The sequence below is a fragment of the Coptis chinensis genome, chromosome 7, assembly GCF_015680905.1.
Source record: "Coptis chinensis isolate HL-2020 chromosome 7, ASM1568090v1, whole genome shotgun sequence".
NCBI classification, from domain to species: Eukaryota; Viridiplantae; Streptophyta; class Magnoliopsida; order Ranunculales; family Ranunculaceae; genus Coptis; species Coptis chinensis.
In genome coordinates, this window is record NC_141462.1 from 22,865,036 (window position 1) to 22,883,380 (window position 18,345).

At 36.8% G+C, this 18,345-nt stretch overlaps 1 protein-coding gene and 1 long non-coding RNA gene across 7 annotated transcripts; both read right to left on the reverse strand.

Annotated features, from left to right (window-relative positions):
• Nucleotides 1-1,882: 1,882 nt before the first annotated feature.
• On the reverse strand, nucleotides 1,883-2,455 carry LOC147486664 (uncharacterized). The gene has a single exon (XM_086573808.1). The coding sequence runs from the start codon at nucleotides 2,453-2,455 to the stop codon at nucleotides 1,883-1,885; it is 573 nt and encodes a 190-aa protein (XP_086429934.1).
• Nucleotides 2,456-2,993: 538 nt separating this feature from the next.
• Nucleotides 2,994-7,358, reverse strand: LOC147486665 (uncharacterized). 6 transcript variants are annotated; one of them, XR_015203186.1, is made up of 6 exons: nucleotides 6,114-7,199; nucleotides 5,976-6,026; nucleotides 5,767-5,879; nucleotides 5,113-5,302; nucleotides 3,527-3,611; nucleotides 2,994-3,395 (listed from the first exon to the last, which is right to left on the reverse strand). It is a non-coding gene; the product is annotated as an uncharacterized LOC147486665 (long non-coding RNA). The 6 variants fall into 6 exon arrangements; XR_015203183.1 differs by adding an exon at nucleotides 7,254-7,358 and having other exon boundaries at nucleotides 5,767-6,254; XR_015203184.1 differs by having other exon boundaries at nucleotides 5,767-6,026; nucleotides 6,114-7,201.
• Between the last annotated feature and the right edge of the window lie 10,987 nt (nucleotides 7,359-18,345).

The following is an 18,345-nucleotide window of genomic DNA, read 5'->3' on the forward strand; positions in this document are numbered from 1 at the left end:
GCGTGTGCCTGCCCATCTATCCCTCCAAAAATCAATCCTATTACTTGACCACACTACCCATTGGCTTCTTGAATCAACTTCATTCAAGGCTTTCCTAATACCAGGCCATATAGAAGAGTTCTTATGATAACCAATTTGGGCACCATCCGTCGTTAGGTACTTGAGTCGCATAAACTGTGCAAAGTCATCCGAACCACATTTAAAATTCCAGGCAAGTTTCATAGACATGGCAAGGTTAATTTCTTTAAGCTTTTTGATCCTCAAGCCTCCTTCCTCAACTGGTTTACAAACCTGTTCCCATTTTACTGTGATTGCCTTCTTTTTACTCGATCCCCACCACCATAAGAAGTTTCTCATAGCCTGCTCTGCTTTTTTAATGATGCTCGCTGGCCACTTATACAGTGCCATGTTATGTATAGGTATACTGGAAAGCATTGCCTTGATCATGATGCTTCTCCCTTGAAAGGACAATAGCCTTCCCCTCTAATTGGCCATTTTAGATCTGATTTTGTCAAGCAAAATGTGAACCCCTGCTCTAGTAACTCTTCCCCTCAACAACGATACACCCAAATATTTTTCAGAAGAGCCCCCTCTGCTATACCGAACTCCTCAGATATGGCCCTTCTCCGCGCAAGTGTAATGCCACCCATAATGAGCTTGCATTTGGCTTTGTTAAGAAACTGCCCCATTGATTGTTGGTATCTAATGAGCAAGTCTGAAATATGTCTCAGCCCTCTGATCTTACCATTCGCAAAGAGGATTATGTCGTTAGTAAAGAGTAGGTGTGAATGACCCATATGCCCCTTGTTAATCACCATCGATCCCAACAGTCTCTTGTTTCTCAATTCTAGGATACTTTTACTCAGAACCTCTTCAGCTAATGCAAAGAGGAGAGGTGCAAGGGGTCTCCCTGCCTGAGACCCCTTTCCACTAAAAAGAAGTCGCAAGGCCCACCATTAATAAGGACTGACATTTTAGCTGACTTTAGAATACAGTGAATCCAGTTAATGAATCTAATTGGGAAACCAAATCGGGCGAGAACTTGAAATAAGAATTCCCAACTTATAGTATCGAAGGCTTGAGAAATATCAATCTTTATAACCACATTCCCTCCATATCTTTTTATGTCTAGCTCATTCACCATTTCTGATGCAAGCCCTATATAAGAGTGTACACTTTTACCTAGAATAAAACCTGCTTGCTGCGGAGATATGATCGCCCCAATGAACTTATTCAGTTTGAGTTGGAAGATCTTAGAAATAATCTTCATGTTGAAGTTACTTAAACATATTGGCTTGAATTGGTTCAGTTTGACTGCATTTCTCTCCTTAGGGATGAGTGACAAGAAATTGGAGTTGAAACCTTGAGGAATTCTTGGATCAACAAAGAAGGACTGTATTGCAAAACACATATCAATCCTTATAATAGACCAACAAACATGATAGAAGCAACCTGAGATCTGGCCTTGGAGAACTGTCCGGGTTCATCATAAACACCACTTGTTGGATTTCTTCATAACTGGGGGTTTGGGACAAGAACATTGCATCCATGGCCAACAAAGAAGGCTGGATGGATTCTAGTAGAGCATCATCTTGAATCACAGGATTTTTCAAGAATTTTTGTGTATACGAATTCACCGCGTATTCTTGAATTTGAGTTTGTGTAGAGAGTAGCACACCCTCCTCGTTTTGCAGCTCATGAATCATAACTTTACTTTGTCTAGTTTTATACAGAGCGTGAAAATAGGCCGAATTTCTTTCGCCTTCTCCAACCCATTTATCTTTGCTTTTTATTCTCCACAATTGCTGGTGGTCAGACATAGCTTGACAAAGTTGGGCTTCTTTAAGCATAGCTTGGTTCACTGCTTGACTATCCTCCAAGTTCATATCCACTTCTTGTTGAGCTGACTTAGTTCCTCCTGGGCTTTGGAGAGATTTATTTCAACATTCCCAAACATTGCAAGGTTCCAAATTTTAAGTTCTTTTTTGAGTCTTTGAAGCTTTTTCATGAGCACTACCATTGGGGTTTCGTACAAGTACTGGTTCCACCTGGTAAAGTCAGTCTGCAGGAAAGTTGCATGAGTAATCCAAAATTTATTGAATCTAAAAGGAACGTTACCTGGTTTGGGAACCTGTACAAAATCACCGCATAGGGGGGAATGACCAGACGCCACTCTGCTAAGCACTTTGCACCTCCAGCCCGTGAGCTTGCAATTCCAAGAATTATTGACCAGAATGCAATCTATCATAGACACTATTCTGCTAGCTCCTGCTTGATTATTACACCAAGTGAAAGTTTGGCCCTGGGAATTGGCCTGCATGAGGCAACAATCATTGATCATATTGTGGAATTCTTCCATTGCCAACCTTATCAGAAGTCTCCCTCCCCTTTTCTCTGAGTAGTTTAGGACACAGTTAAAGTCCCCTGCAACCATCCATGGCAAATCCGTCTTCATAGCCACCAATTCAGCTAGAGTTGCCTTATGTGGAGCACTACACCATAACTATTAATTTGTAACGGATATACATCCGTTACAAAAAATATTAGTAACGGTTATCTTGCGTTGACACAAAAGCGTGACAAATAAATAGTAACGGAAATTAGTAACACTTATTATCCGTTACAAAATTTACTCACAGTTAATAAGTGTTACTAAATTTAATTTCAGTAACAGATATCAACCGTTACAATATATTAGTAACGGTTAATAATTTGTATGCATTTGATTAATTGTTGGCAATTATCCATTTCTAACGGATATAACTGTTAGTATTCTTCTATTAACTGTTGCCAAATGGAAGGTTCAAATATTTGTAACAGTTATATCCGTTACTAATAGTTTGTTGTATTAAAAAAATAATTCTCTGGGCATTTTTCTGGTCTGGCCACCTACACCTGTTCACACAATAATATATCAAGCCAAATTCTTCTATTCATCCATTAACAATCCCTACCACTAGTCACAACACCATTTCCAACATTGCACAATCACAAATACAATATACCTTTTATCAATAAGTGTGAAGAAGAGTTTCAAAAATAAATAGTGGGGATTTTCGCCACGTTCAAATATATATAAAAACAACCCCCAAAACATACAAGTATGGTAGCAAGAATACAATAAATTAAATAAGTTGTCGACATTGATCAAGGCCTATCAACACTTTAGCCAAACAAATAATTAAACTCTGCACTAACCTCTAAAGACTTAATAAATATCAACAACCAATGCCTCATTTATGAATACCAATTTGTTTTCTACTAGTCTTCAACACCAAGCTCCATCGCATAACTTCCTATGACTTCATTCACGCTAACACACATTTCGTCTCGGTAAAATGTTGTAGAAAACATGTGATCTACTCATTCAAAATCGTTTGATTCTTCATTTTCACCTTTAAAAAACAATAACGAAAATGCTCAATTATTCCAACATAAACAAGAAATTGAAGGACAAATGTGCCTCGACATAATGAAGTTCAAGACGAAGACAAAATCACAAGGAAATAAAAATCCTAGTACCGACCTACTTAGAACAGTGGAAAGTTCAAAACAACACCATGATCCAAGAATGACACTATGATGCGTATCATCATCCTCGATCCTCTCCCCTGTATTACATACAAAAGAAATCATCAAGTTTCTAGACAATCTAATGCAAGCATTAGCTAAAATGAATTTAAAATAAACCACAATGGTATATCGCTTCATGTATTGAGAACTGAGAAGAAGCATAACAGATCAAACTACTACTTTTAGGCATAATATAAACAAACTAACGTTGTATTTCAACTTTTAGAACTTGGAGTCCCACTCAATTCTGTTGAAACTTATCAGGTTTATAGTGATAAGTTCCAACTCCAGAAAACTAGAAAAATATCAAACAATTGCTGAAACTAGTCTGATACAACTCCTAGCTTGTTCTTCAAATTTTAGGCAGAAAATCAAAGACAACTACCAAAAGTTGCAAACCTCAAATTCTAATACACTCTAAATTGAATAAACAATCGAACAACAAAAAATAGACCAAAGTACCAAAACTATAGCTAGCTACTTGCAACAAACAAAGAGTATGCAAGAAATAGATCACCAAAGTACATAATCTGTTACCATCCTTGCATCGTATTGAAAGAATAACATGTCCAATACATACCCTAGCATAGGTCCCTAGTGGCTTACCAAAAGCAATTCTCATCGAAGTCTATTTTTGAAGTATGGGAAATATATAAAAATGCAGCAAAGAATGTATAAAAAGAGTGTTCAACTAAAGGTTAAACTAAGTTAAATGAGTAAAATGACATACGAATGTATTTCTATTTAGCTAGACAACATTCTTTAATAAGATGCCCAAGAACTTGAGTTGAGACCCACTATCTCACCATACTCTCTTGTGTGATTTGATTTAGCATACATATTTGACGAAACCCTCCCTTGTAAGAACTTGATAAAACCTTTAAATGTGGATCTCTTGTCCCCCCTGCGTATCTTGAAGTGTGTGGCGTGTACGCCAAAGCAACACAAATATGTGGATGAAGAGTTCCATCAAATTACTGCTCTAATTATCTAACTACATGTACCTCAAGGGTAAAGCAGTTCAATACTCAAGGTGGAGATGGTAGCTATTCAGAGCAAGCTGGAAATATGTTTGAAGGCGGGATATCCAAGGGTTTAGGTAGTGTTAGATTCACTTAGGGCAATCTATATCATCATTAGAAAGGTTATACCATGGCTGTGTTGGAACATTGTCTATCATAGTTACAGAGCCAACTAGAAAGAGTTACTTGTACCATGTCTATCGAGAGTACAATAAGGCCATCTGACTATTTTCCATGTCAAAAGGATCATCGGGAAGACACATCATATAATATATTGTGGGACATAGTCGTTCACAGTTTTGTCTTGTTTTGTATATACTTTCTTATATATTCTAGACCTATCAAACTTCAATTATATCTATGAGGTTTTAAGTAGGATTTCAAATCAATAAATATAAAGAAAAGATACAGAAGACCTGAAATTAGCATGCCACAGATCACTGATGTTAATGGTTACATAGACCTGAAATTAAGAGTGCCTACTGAAATAAAATCAGGTAGAGTGACTTGTACTTACCTAGACAGCCTTCCACAAATCATCTGTTTTTTAATTAATTCTGGAACATCTACCTAGTCCTTGTTCAAATAGGTGGGCAGTGTGTCCTAGCTGCACCTTCCTGACTATTGTGGCATACTTGCTCGATATTGTCTAGTAGCTTGTCCATCATCAGTGAACTCCACTTGGAATCTTGGACCTTCTATCATCACTTAATAACACAAAGAAGCTGAGCAACAACCTTTACCAAAGCATCATCTAGTTCTAAAGTTAAATCTAATAAACAAAGAATAAATAAAGTTTATAAACTTGAGCTGGACAAAAAAAAAATTACACTCGTCAAGTCATTTTAAAAATCATATATAAACACACCCTACAAAAGCCCATTTCACTACCAAAGTTTGGAATACCCCCACTAGCACTCATTATTCAAAACAACTTGTAAGTCCCTTAGTTATTTACTCATCTGTTTCATATAATAGAACTTCTAGATAATATTTTCAACAAACAACTTTTGTACATACACAACAAAACAGAGTGAAACTATATATAACTAATGTTTATGGACAACACGTAATAATATATTGTAAGTATCTAACTCAATGACTACAAGAGCTAACACAAGTACTTGAATGAATGTAAGTGAAAAAAAACAAACTAAGAAGAGTAGCTTACCTTTGGGCAAGTGAAAAGACTATATACATACTTTAGACACTTGTGTAGGCTAGGCCGCAAACAAATGCACCATTGTTAAACAAGCATCCAAGCCTCTAGGCGCATCAATAAAACTTGGGTACATAAACCAATAAAATCAACACCAAAATTAAAATCCCTAACACCAATAAACGATACTATGCACCATGTGAGACATTCCCAAATCATACCTTCCTCAAACAATCCTATCAACTTTATTACCTCGGCTTATGCCCTTTCAACTGTTTAGCTCGTTGAAAACAAAAAAAATTAGTTAAGAGATGCAAATGAGGAAATTAAGCACTTTGAAACAAAAAACTCACACTTACTATTGTTTCAATACTTTTCCTCCTTCTAAAGGCAATGCAAGCGTAGATGATCCAACCTAGCCTTGACCCGTCTAAGGTGCCTCCCAATAATCAGGAATTTTGCACAAATATTGAGCAAAAAGGAGTGATATGCTATACTACCTATCCAGTTTCGAGACACACACAAATTATTTAGTAAAGACCAAAAATTGCCCAAACAACACGTGCTACAAACAATAGCCATTTCAAGCGAAGTATTCAACAAGATCTAACACAAAAGACTGATCTAGCATAAATTCTAATCATATGTAACCATGAACAACCTGGAAATTAAAGAGAAGTCTTTAAAAGATGATCAAGAAATAATGCAACTTATACGTCATCTACTGTGTTCTAAACTTATGCAGTTGCTAATTCCTAACTCACTAATGCACACAAAAATTGATAACTGATGGTAGCCCCTCCACACAAACAAACAAATTTCTCAATCACTCTTCACATGCGCCATTCACCTTGGTATAGTTATATATGCACTACTTAGAGTATATGAAATTAACTTGGCTTGCAGATCTATACACATCCATTATTTAACAATAAACTAATTCAAATTGGATCATTCCAAACTAAATTATGCAATTTAATGGGCTGGTAGAAGACAAGATAGGGGAAAAGCTATTACAAGGATGTGTTGCACTAAACTTATAATTTGGCCATATGTACCCTGCAAGAGACATTGGAACAGTACCAACAGAATGACACTAGCATTGTTATAGGCTTCTCTCTATTCACCCTTCCATGACCTTCATAACTTCACAGTTTTCACCTTGCATAAGATCGATGATCTTGTGATGCAAGAGATAAATACAAAGTAAAATAAAAAAACCAGTAATTATACTGACAAACCAGTCGATCTTTGTTGGTTTCTTTACATCCTTTACAGGATAATTAAATACAAGAACACCATTAAAACTAGAAAATCAAACACTAAAAAGCATAATAATAATTATATACTGAACTAATTCGAAGTAAGCACGATCTCAACTGATAATTGATAACCGAGTATAAGGTGAAATAACAACAACAAACAACTATTTAAAATGAAACAAATCACACACTTGTATGCTTAGCGAAAACCAAATTGAAACCATAAATATTTGTTACCTTGGTTAAAACAATCTTTCTTCCATAGATTGAGCAATTTTGTGTTGAAATAATGAATAAAAGTTTGTCCTTTTGGATGACCAAGAAACTAACTTGAAAAACCCTAGCAGATCGACCAAAAAAAATCTCATCAGTCGTGAATTGAGAAAGATAGAGGAGAAAAGAGAAGGAAAATGAAGAAAAAAAGACCTCATTTGGCTCTCGGTGGCGGTGGCGGGCGGCGGCGTGAGAAGAACCAACCGACCAACACTTCACCCATTTTCCCCTTTTGTTTACTCGAGACCTAGTTGACCACTTTTCTTTTTCTTTTGGTGTTTTATAATTCATTCTCAATTTTTCTATTTAAATTTTAACATTGGTCACACTTGTGCATCCGTCAGCTAATATCTCGATAAACGTCACAAAATAATTTGGATAATTCACTAATGGTTAAGTAACATTGTAATGGAAGCCTAACTGTTATTAATTTACTAACGGATGTACATGTGTTACAAACGTGAAATTGCAATTGTTAGAAAATCCTTGTTATGGTGTAGTGGAACATTAGGCTGTGGGCATGAACAAAAGACATGATAACACCTTCTACCTCAATTGTTATTTCCTGCCTTGAAGAGTGTACAAGGTTTATTTGCAAACCTCTCTTATACAATATCCAAAGGTTGCCTGTTCTATCGACTTCATCATTGTGGAAAAAGCACTCATCATAGTCAGGCAAACCTATTTTCAAAACTGAGTCTGTCTTTGGCTTTAGCAAAGGTTCAGCCAAACAAAAACATCAAACTGAAATTTCTTAACCATGCTACGGATCCTCTCCATGGCTTGATCCTTTGTAACTCCCCTAATGTTCCAATAGAGTGGCGTCATTAATGGGATGGTTTATATTTTTGCACTTGTACTTTCGGTAAAGATCGAGCTTGTAAACTTGTACCTTCACCTTTTTTTGGTCTTCCCCTACCTCTTTTCATTGGTAATTGGACTGGGGTAGTTTCAACTTGATCACCCCACCTCCCTGACACGAAGCCAACTTCTCTAACCAACTCATCCTGCATCTCGGGGACATTGTCCTCAGTGTCAAGAGTACTGAAGTTGTTACTGATATTCACTTCACACCTTAGCGGTACCTCTAAAACAAAAGGTACAATGGCAGTTACTAACGCCTCGTTAACGCTCGATTCCTGGTGATCTAGATCCTCTAAAAATTCCCCATCAGACTGTTGTTGTGGCTCTGGCTGTGCATCTTCAAAGTGTTCTGTAGAATCATCATCTTTTTCCTGATTCGGCTCTTGCTGTTCATTTTCCCTATCAGATTCAGGCACCTGATGAACTTCGTGCACCTCATCATGCTCACCTGACGTCTCACCATGTTCCTTTGTTCCTTGTTGCCTCTGCTTCCTCTTTAGTTTTTTCCTCTGATTTTTTGAGAGATGTTGGGTAAACTCAGCCCCCTCAACCCGAGTTGATGCCTCCTTAGCCGATTTTCCTTTGTTGGGAGCATAAGCTTGGACTGATGGATTGGGGTTGTTGGTTTTATCCTTATCCAGTGCAACTTTAAGATGTCTGCACTCCGAGACGAAATGCCCAATACCCTTACTGTCACACCCCGAATTTCGACAAAATCGGAAAAACAATATTTGTTCTCGACTCTTCAATTTTCGAGGTGTGATGCACTCTCAACTTCCAAAAACCCATCATCTATCTAATTATTATAATAATTTGAAACCAATAAAAATTTTAAATAAACAAAAGTCCTCTTCATTTCAAAAATTCACAAATCTGATTAACTTACAAATCTCCTTTCAACAACTCTTTAATTATAATTACAACTGAAAAATACAAAACAACATTGTCTCAACTAAAATCTATTACACCTTAAGGGAAAACAAAACATATCCTGAATGCGACGCTAATGCAAACCACAAGCAGCAACCAACCTTCTTCAACACTAATCCTGTCAAGACTTATCAACTATGTTCATTTAATGAACACACCCGATAATCAAACATGCAAATCGGGTCAGCATTATAAACAATGCTGGTGTGAGTAGCCCTAAAATACAACATATACTTATACATATATATACACAATCTATAAGGCAGTTAGTTCCTCCACCGAGGCGCCTTAACTTCTAATGAATAATACAACATTCTTAAATATCATAGTTAAGGCAGATAGTTCCTCTACTGAGCTAGGCGCCTTAGCTTCCAATTCAACAATAGTAAGACATTTAGTTCCTCCATTGAGGCGCCTTAGTTTCAAACCGTACTATATAAACTATATCTAATAATCAAATAATAAACATAAATTTACTCTTTACTTACACTGGTATAGGCCAAATCATAGAGTGGGTCACACCTGCATAACTAATCAATTCAACCCACCCCTTATGCAAAATCTTGTGAATGCAACCTAAGTTATAATAGAACAAGCATATCATATACCTAATTCCAAACATCTCATTTGAACCAACAAGAACCATCTCAAAGACTAATTTCACAACCACCATAAATCATTTATTATCAATTTAACGTACGCTTCGATATATCGTCACAATTATTGTTTAGGGTTTTTTCAAGTGTCTCTAAAATCACGTCGTCTCTATGTTTTACCTAGTTTCCTTAGCTACCACAATCGCTACCCAACACCGAACATGTACATCCACATGCCTCCCCTCACATAATGAACCACTCCATGCGTAGCTACCCTAAGCGGGATATCGCATACCAGGTAACCCTCACACGAAAGCCATTATGTGAGTACTGCCACTATTCGACATAAAATATCGCGCGTCTCGTTCTAGTTTTGCGAACAGAATAATCAAGCCACTATTCGGCTATGCCAGAAGGGCCATTCAGATTCACTGAAACGCTAGAAGGGCCAATCAAATTACTTACGCCAGAAGAGCGATTCAGATTCACTGAAACACCAGAAGGGCTAATCATATCACATATGCCCCTCACAAGGGCCAAATCACATGAGTTGTGGTAGCTAGGTTCTAGGATTTTCGTTACGCAATTTATTCAGGTGTCATACATTTATATCTCATAACCATTGCACTATATCACATGCATGTCAAATACATTATTGCACTAAGCCACAATATTTAGAAATATCTCAATACATCTCATAACACCTTTCATTCTTTCACGTGCCAATATATTATTGCACTAAACCATAATCCCGTAGAAAATATTCACAAATACTATACTACCTCATAGTAGCATCTCCCAGATATAATGATGGAGCGTTTATATTTATTTCTCCAAAAATATTGTATTTAATAGATATTCTAACATATGAAATCATTTAACAGAACAACAATTTCAACATACCACATGATGTCACAATTGCTTCAAACGTATCACATAACATTTTTATAGCGTTTTAGGAATATTATGTCTCCTAAAATTTCTATCTCGTCACGTGTCAAGAATACAAAATATCAACGTCACATCTGTCTTAGATAATGACAACCAAGTTTATACAGGCTTCCACAACATTCTATCATTTGATTTGTCCGTACAATTTACAACATAAAAAGTAGCACAATTAAACAATCAAAAGTCCACAATCAAAGCCCAAAACCAAAATCCAAAAGTCAAAATCCAACCAATTTATCCAACCTGACCCAATTGGGGACATAATTGAAACCGCCCAAAAATTAAACTAAACTGGCCCAACAACTTAAACTAATGTGGACCGGGCCAAAAAACCAAATAGAGAAACTGGCCCAAGGAAAACTAATTAGTTTTGGCCCAAAACAACTTAAACTAAACTGGGCCCAAACAAAACAATCTAAGATCCAAAAGGTTATAACCCGACCCAAAGAAAACAACTAAGGCCGAAGCCCAACTAAGAATAGAACCAGGTCGTCCCCCACCTCCAGTAGCTCTCCTCCACCACCGGAATCAGCCACCATAAGCTTTTCTCCTCCCCCACTCTCATCCCCGCGGTTGGACTCCTAGTGAATACCCCTAAGACTTTAATACACACAACAATCGATTTCAGTAACTTTCGAAAACACTCCTTAACATATCTCAACTGCCATTACTAACCCTTCAAAGCTCCGAACAACACCCAATCTCAAGCACTCCATCACCCCATACCACCAAACATAAATTAACCAAGCCATAACACAAATATAACAGTTCAATTAATATACCACCACCACCACAACAGTATCACAGTATCACACTCGCGCCCCCATTAACGTGTCCTTCCAACTCTAAACAACACTCAACCTTCCACCACCACCAATCCCATAACACAATACAACAATTTAACATCACAACAAAACAGAGTTCAAACAAATCCATTAGGCCTATTCCGTTCCTTTGGCTGGGCGACGCCAATTGATAAGAGCCTAAAACTGTAGTTTTAACCCCTTAACCATCATACTTTTAGACCAATTATGTGAGTAATAATTAAGAGTTAATACTGATTACGTGTTTTTATGCATTTCAGGCTTCAAAGTCCATTATAATGCGTAAATGTGCCACTTTAAGCGAGATAAATGAGCAAAGGTCGGTTGCTAAGGAGTTCTGTGAATAAGGGCCAAGATTCAAGGAGACAAAGTCTTTGTAAAGCCCGGTCAAAAGCTGAAAAGTCAACACGGGCAGAAATAGTGCACAAGTTAGCAGAACTTCCGAAGGCCGTATCTTTAGACTCAGACCTCGGAATTGGGAGTATCTTATGTCAAAACGACCGGCTCGGAAAGCGCTTTCCAATGGTCCAAGCTTCGACCCAATCAGAGGAGCAAAAGTGGACGAAATATCTGTCGAAGCCAACTGCAGCTGAAGAGCCCATTTTGGACTAAAGAAATTGGGTTTTGGGCCCGATTTTCCAGCCCAAAACATGGCTCCAAGCCCATGCACGATTTTTGGATCTGAAAGTATAAAAACAAAAGTTTGACTCTTTGGTAGGGAGGGAGGTTAGGTAGTTAAATTAGGTTAGGTAGAAAGTAGCCATTAGAGATTAGTTTTTAGATCCAGATCTAGTTTTACATTAATTGATTAGTTTATTTCTTGAGTATTGAATCATTGTTTTTATTATTCATTAGATTAATAAGTAGTTGTTATTCATTCAATCATATCTTGTTCTTATTGTTCTATTAGATTTATAAAGTTAATTATTTATTCCATAATGACATGTTCTTATTATTGTTCTTGTGTTGGGAATGATAGTATAGAAATTTCACATCAAATCATTACTCTCACCATTGTTCCTTTTGGATTTGATTAGTTGAATTCAATTTAAGTCTAGACAGTTAAGAGTGGAATGAATCCTTACTCATTATATTGCATGATTATGTTTTGAGAGTAAGAAGAATGGATTTAAACGTAAGAACGGTAGGGTTACGTATTAGTGTTGTTAACATTAATATTTAGGATTCTACTATTTTTATGGTTATCAAATGGCACCGCTGCCATCTTAATCTCGTTCAAGACAAGAATTCAATTACTTAAATCCAAGGGGCAATCCCCCATTCTCTACCCACCCACCCTTTTAATTTTTCATTCTTATTTTTTGAATTTTCGGAACTGTTCACTGTTTTAGGCATAGGGGCTGCGGATTCATAGAGAAAAACACTGCGGTGAAGCATTAAACTTCCTCGAAAAAAAAAAAAAAAATTGCGGGCCTGCGCGCTAAAAGTTCTTGGAAGCCGAGCGACCACCTTAAACCGAAAACCGACCCGCGCTCAAATACCGTAACTCGAAGTTTACACTGAGCGCGACCCGCGCTCAAACACTGTAACTCGAAGTTTACACTGAGTGCACCTGCGCCCAAAGTGAGCGCACCCGCGTCCTAAGCTGAATTTTGTCGGATTTCCACGGGGTTTGTTTTGAACCCGATTTTTAAGTTTTTCAGTGTTCTAACTTGTTATATATACAACGAACAGCGTAAAACAAGGCGCTATTCATAAGCGAAGCAAGGACGCAATCAAGTATTTTTTTCTTCCATACCTCGCATCTCCAGTTAGAGGTTTCTACTAGTATATCAGAATTGTTTGGAGTGTTGCATGTTTAGTTAAGTTTGACTTAGTCTTGCATGAGATTAAGGTCTGGTCGAAGAAAAACAACTAACGTAATTACACGGCAACGTCGACAAACACGTCTATCAAGTATACCAATCACTACACCTTTAGCTACTATTCCACACACACCACCTGATATAATGGCTGAAGAAAGAGAGACTCTTCTCTCTGACTTCTACAAAGCCTTGAGCGATAGCCCCAAATCTTGCATCGTTCTAGCAGACCCGATTAGGGGATTTCGAATCCCCCAAATGTTTTTAATTTGTTACCCGTTTTTCATGGTTTAGACCATGAAAAACCTTATCAGCACATGCGTAGGATTGAACAAGTTCTAACAACATTCCACCATCCCACGGTTGGTGCGGAACAAATTAAACTGAGGGTATTCCCTTTCACCTTAGCCGATAAGGCGGCGTCTTGGTTAACTGCCCAAACGCCAAACTTTGTGGACTCATGGGCTCAACTTGTTCAATTGTTCATGGAACAGTTTTACCCACCACTGAAGGTAGATGAAATGCTTTACAAGATTCATTTCTTCAGCTAGAATCCTCATGAATCCTTTTCAGAGGCCTGGAATCGTTTCACTTATCTTCTCATTGAATGCCCGCATCATAATCTTGTGAAAGACACGCTTGTTCGTGCTTTCTTCAAGGGGCTTTCACATTATCATAAGGAGGTTCTAGATATCATGACTGGGGGTAGTTTTCTTAGTAAAGGAGCCTTGGAGGCTTAAAAATTCTTAGAAGATCAATCTAAGAAGAACAACAATTGGGGAGGTAACGATTCCACCTGCTCCTCTCCTTCTTCTCTTGAGGTTAAATATGATCCCGAGCTTAAAACTCTTATCGATGCCCCTCACTAAAAAGGTAGATGCCATCTCTGTTCAACAACAACCCACTCCAGTCATGAACATTAACTCTACTCGTTGTAATGTCTGTTGTAGTCTTGAGCATTCCGACTTCTATTGTCCTCTTGTCTATGCACAAACACCACCATAACCATCACACTTCAACCAGTTAACTCAACATCAAGGACAAGGGAACTTAGGTGACCAGAATAGAGGTTTAGTACCCATAACCCAAAACTATCAACATCAAGACATGAACGCTCAACAAGCTTTAATTCCAATACAACCATCTACAGACAAAGTAGTAGTGACCTTGTTGGAGAAACAAAATCAAATTATGCAACAAAACTCTAACTTGATGAAAGATCGGCATGATCAAAACTCTAATATGATGAAACAAACGATGCAAATGATGCGTCTTTGTGCCAAAAGGTTATTGACATGTTTTCTAACCAAAATAATAACCAAAACCGGGCGTGTTTTCCAAGTCAAGCGATTACCTAATCCTAAGTCAACAAACACCGCCTTTGAAATAAAAGCAAGATATTCTTGTAATGGTAATATAAACCAAAGGGGACCTACAGGCACTCGCTACTTCGCTTCGTAGGCGAGTAGTTGATAACCAAGTGACTATGCCTAAAGATTACCCCAAACTAAAAATGATACCATACCAAATACTATAATAGAAATTGAAGACCCTACAACCGTAGAAGTACCCGGTTAAACCACAATCAAAGGGGGAAAACATTACAAGACCCAATAATAGAAAGTGAAGACCCAACACCTGTAGAGGTTGCAATATGGACACCTAGATGGAAAACGGCTAGAGATAAAGCAAAGACTAATAATACTTTTATCCCTTCTCGCTAAAAATAATAGATAAAAAGCCACCATATCCCCAAAGACTAGTTGTGTTTAAAAAGGACGAGAATTTTGATGAGATTAGGAAAGTGTTTAAAAATTTGACTATAAACCTACCTTTTCTAGAAGCTATAAAAAGTCTACCTGGACACGCTAAGTTTCTAAAAGAGTTGTGCACCAAGAAGAGGAAAACCAACATACCCCACAAAGCATTCTTAATCCAACAATATCCCTCTTTATCCGAACATAACGGAATTGTTAAGTACAAGGACCTTGGTCGCCCTCTTCAGACAATGCACCTTAGGTGATACCTTCATAACAACTGTTTTATTAGACACGGGCGGTGTTTAACTTACTCCATTTTTATTTATATAAACAACTAGGTCTAACAAAACTTCAACCAACCAAAATGACTTTGCAGTTAGCCGATCGTTCTATTAAGTATCCCAAGGGTGTAGTTGAAAATATTCTCAAAAAGTTTAGGATTTTTACTATCCAGCCGACTTTGTTATTCTTGACCGCGAAGTTGCTCATGATTCCATTCCCATCATCTTAGGGCGCCCTTTCTTGGCAACCTTGATATGCCCAAATCAATTGTCAGGATGGCTCAATGACTCTTTCTTTTGGAAATCTTTCTGTAGAAGTTAACATGTTTAGACAAAAATAGGGACAACTAGGTTTGCCTGTAGAAGGGGAAGTGAAGTCCATTGAGAGTTTTGTACCTCACATTAGTGCGGCTGACACTTTAGTCCCCACACTAGTAGTTACCCCTCTTATAGAAGAAGACAATGATCACAATTTCTACTCCCTAGACGTAGATAACATCAAAGAGGATTTCTTTCGACTCTTTTGTAACCCTTCTTTTGTCACCTCAAGAAGTTCTCTCCTATTGACATCCATTCATCTCTTGACGCCATGACGGAAGAAGAATTTTTCGCCCTCTATCCCAGTGATTCTTCTTACCCACCTATTGAGGAATGTCTTGCATATCTCAAGGCCTCTAATGATATAGACCTAAGAACACTAGTTGAACACCATTCACCCACCTCACATCCTCATGTCACTCATTCACCTTCCATCACGAATGTTCCTCGCCCTCTACCTTTTCAAAGAACCATTGAGTTTGTACTTGACCTTGGCGTTTCTCCTATGCTTCATAACTATCTAAAACCAACTGGTGAAGAAGTAATACCCAAGGACAAGCCACCTGACACTTTTTCATTTTTTCTATTTTTTCCTTCTCAAAATTATCCACATCCTACGTATCTTCCACAACCATCAATTTTCCCACGTTCATTTACTTGGCATCCCCTTTGTAGGAGGACAAAGAAGAAACTGTATGCTCGATTAGGTTTTAGATCTATAAGGCTTTGCTCTCATTCCACTAAGCTACGTCATAGAAAATCTTGGTGCTTAATTATGTTTGATGGTGCATTCCATGTTAATTATTTGTGGAAAGACCCACAACTTTTTTGATTGTTGATATATAGTAAACTGCATTTTAATACATATATATTAGATAAAGTCTCGAGTATCTAACTATAAAAGACTCATTTTATTCTTGATTGTACTCCATTCCAATCTTATGTTATGGGAGTGCACCATTAAAAACAACCGGACCCTCCTTTTGGAGTGAGTGGTTGTAAGTGTTAGATTCTTAGTCTACACATTTCATGTGACTCACGATTTATCTCTTGCACTTTTTCTCGTGGATTGAGTAGTGCTTCTCTATGGAGTGAGTTTCATTTTTATTTCTTTATCATAATTTTGTTTTGTTTTTCTAAAAATCAAACATATAAAAAAACTAAATAAAATAAAAACATAAACATATATTAGTAAGTCTAGGGAATCGACTTTAAAAAGACCCAAGTTTTCGTACACAATACCAACTTTACGGAGTATAGGCCAAACAAAAATTTTCAAACTTAAAAAGAGTTTTCCAATTTTGTTTGGGGGTGGCATGATTTTTGGTATTCATTTCAAATCATGTTGCCACCCTAAGCCTGTCATGTTTACTCCAAAGAGAGTTTGTGTTAGTTAATGTACGCACCCTTTAATTGTGCTTCATATTATCATATCATCTTTACAATATTTACATTCACAGTAATCGCAAATTTTTGCCACGTTTCTATGGTAAATTCTTTCCTTATCTCTTTACACTTTGAGGACAAAGCGTTCGATTGTTTGGGGGTGGGATAGAAACATTTGCAAAAAATTAGACACTTTTAGGATATAAATTATGCACTTTTATTTATAAAATGTTAAAAATTATAAAAATTAGTTAGTTACATAATTTAATTGTGCTATTGAATTGTTTCATGAACCCCCTTCTCCCAAATTGTTTGAGGGTGGTATAGAAACACGATGTAAATGTTAAGCACATATTAGGTTGTATATATTATGTATTATTTGTCTTAAAAATAATAAAAATAAAAATAAAAATAAAAATAAAAAGTTTATGCTATACACTTAGAAATATTGGTATTGTTTCTTTCTCTATGCTCTTAATAATCTAGAAGTCTCACGTAACTTTTGCATTGGAATAGTTTTTAGAAACTTTGGTTAATATGTAGGTAATAATCTTTGCATCTATCTATAAATATATTACATGAGTATCTATGATTGTTTGGCAGTAAGTTTCTGAAATCTAGGCTCGAGTACTTATTCTACAAATCCTGTGAGAATATAGCCTAAAGCCTTATATGAGTGAAACATTTGAGAAATGACACAAGGGAGAAGTATATTCCGAATAGAGAAATCACACGTCCACTTGCTTGACCACTATACCATGTCCTAAGAGAGAATTTATGCCCTTTTTGGATCAATATAGCTAGAAATTCTGACCTAAGTATATTTTCCGCTAGTCGCCCCAATGAGCCTTTCATTAGCCCTTCCATAAACCACAATTCCTTTACCCTGTTACAAAAACAAAACAAAATATATAAAAAAAATAAAAAAATCAACCTACCCATTTTAGAATAAGTCTGAGAATAGGATGAGTGAAGAAAAGAGAAGAGAAAAACCTGTGTAAACAGAAATTAGTTAGTTGCTTCAGAAAAGAAAAAGAAAAGAAGTTTCCATCCAAAGAAAAGAAAAGAAAAAGAAAAATAGAAATAAAATAAAAACTCCAAAAATAGAATAAAAGGAGTCTAAAAAAGCAAAAAAGAAAAAGGCTAAGGATGGAAACAAAGTGTAGAAGCAAAAGAACAAGGTTTTTTCTAGTTACATAATATGAAGACCCTATTATCTCAGACTTGTCTTTTTGAATATCCATTTCCTTCATTCTTAAACCATCTCCTAATCCCCACAACACCTAATAAAGACCTCTAGCTCAATTAGGAATAGGTTAGTGG

Coding starts and splice junctions, on each gene's coding strand:
- LOC147486664 (XM_086573808.1), bottom strand. CDS start 2,455: ATGAAGACGGATTTGCCATGGATGGTTGCAGGGGACTTTAACTGTGTC.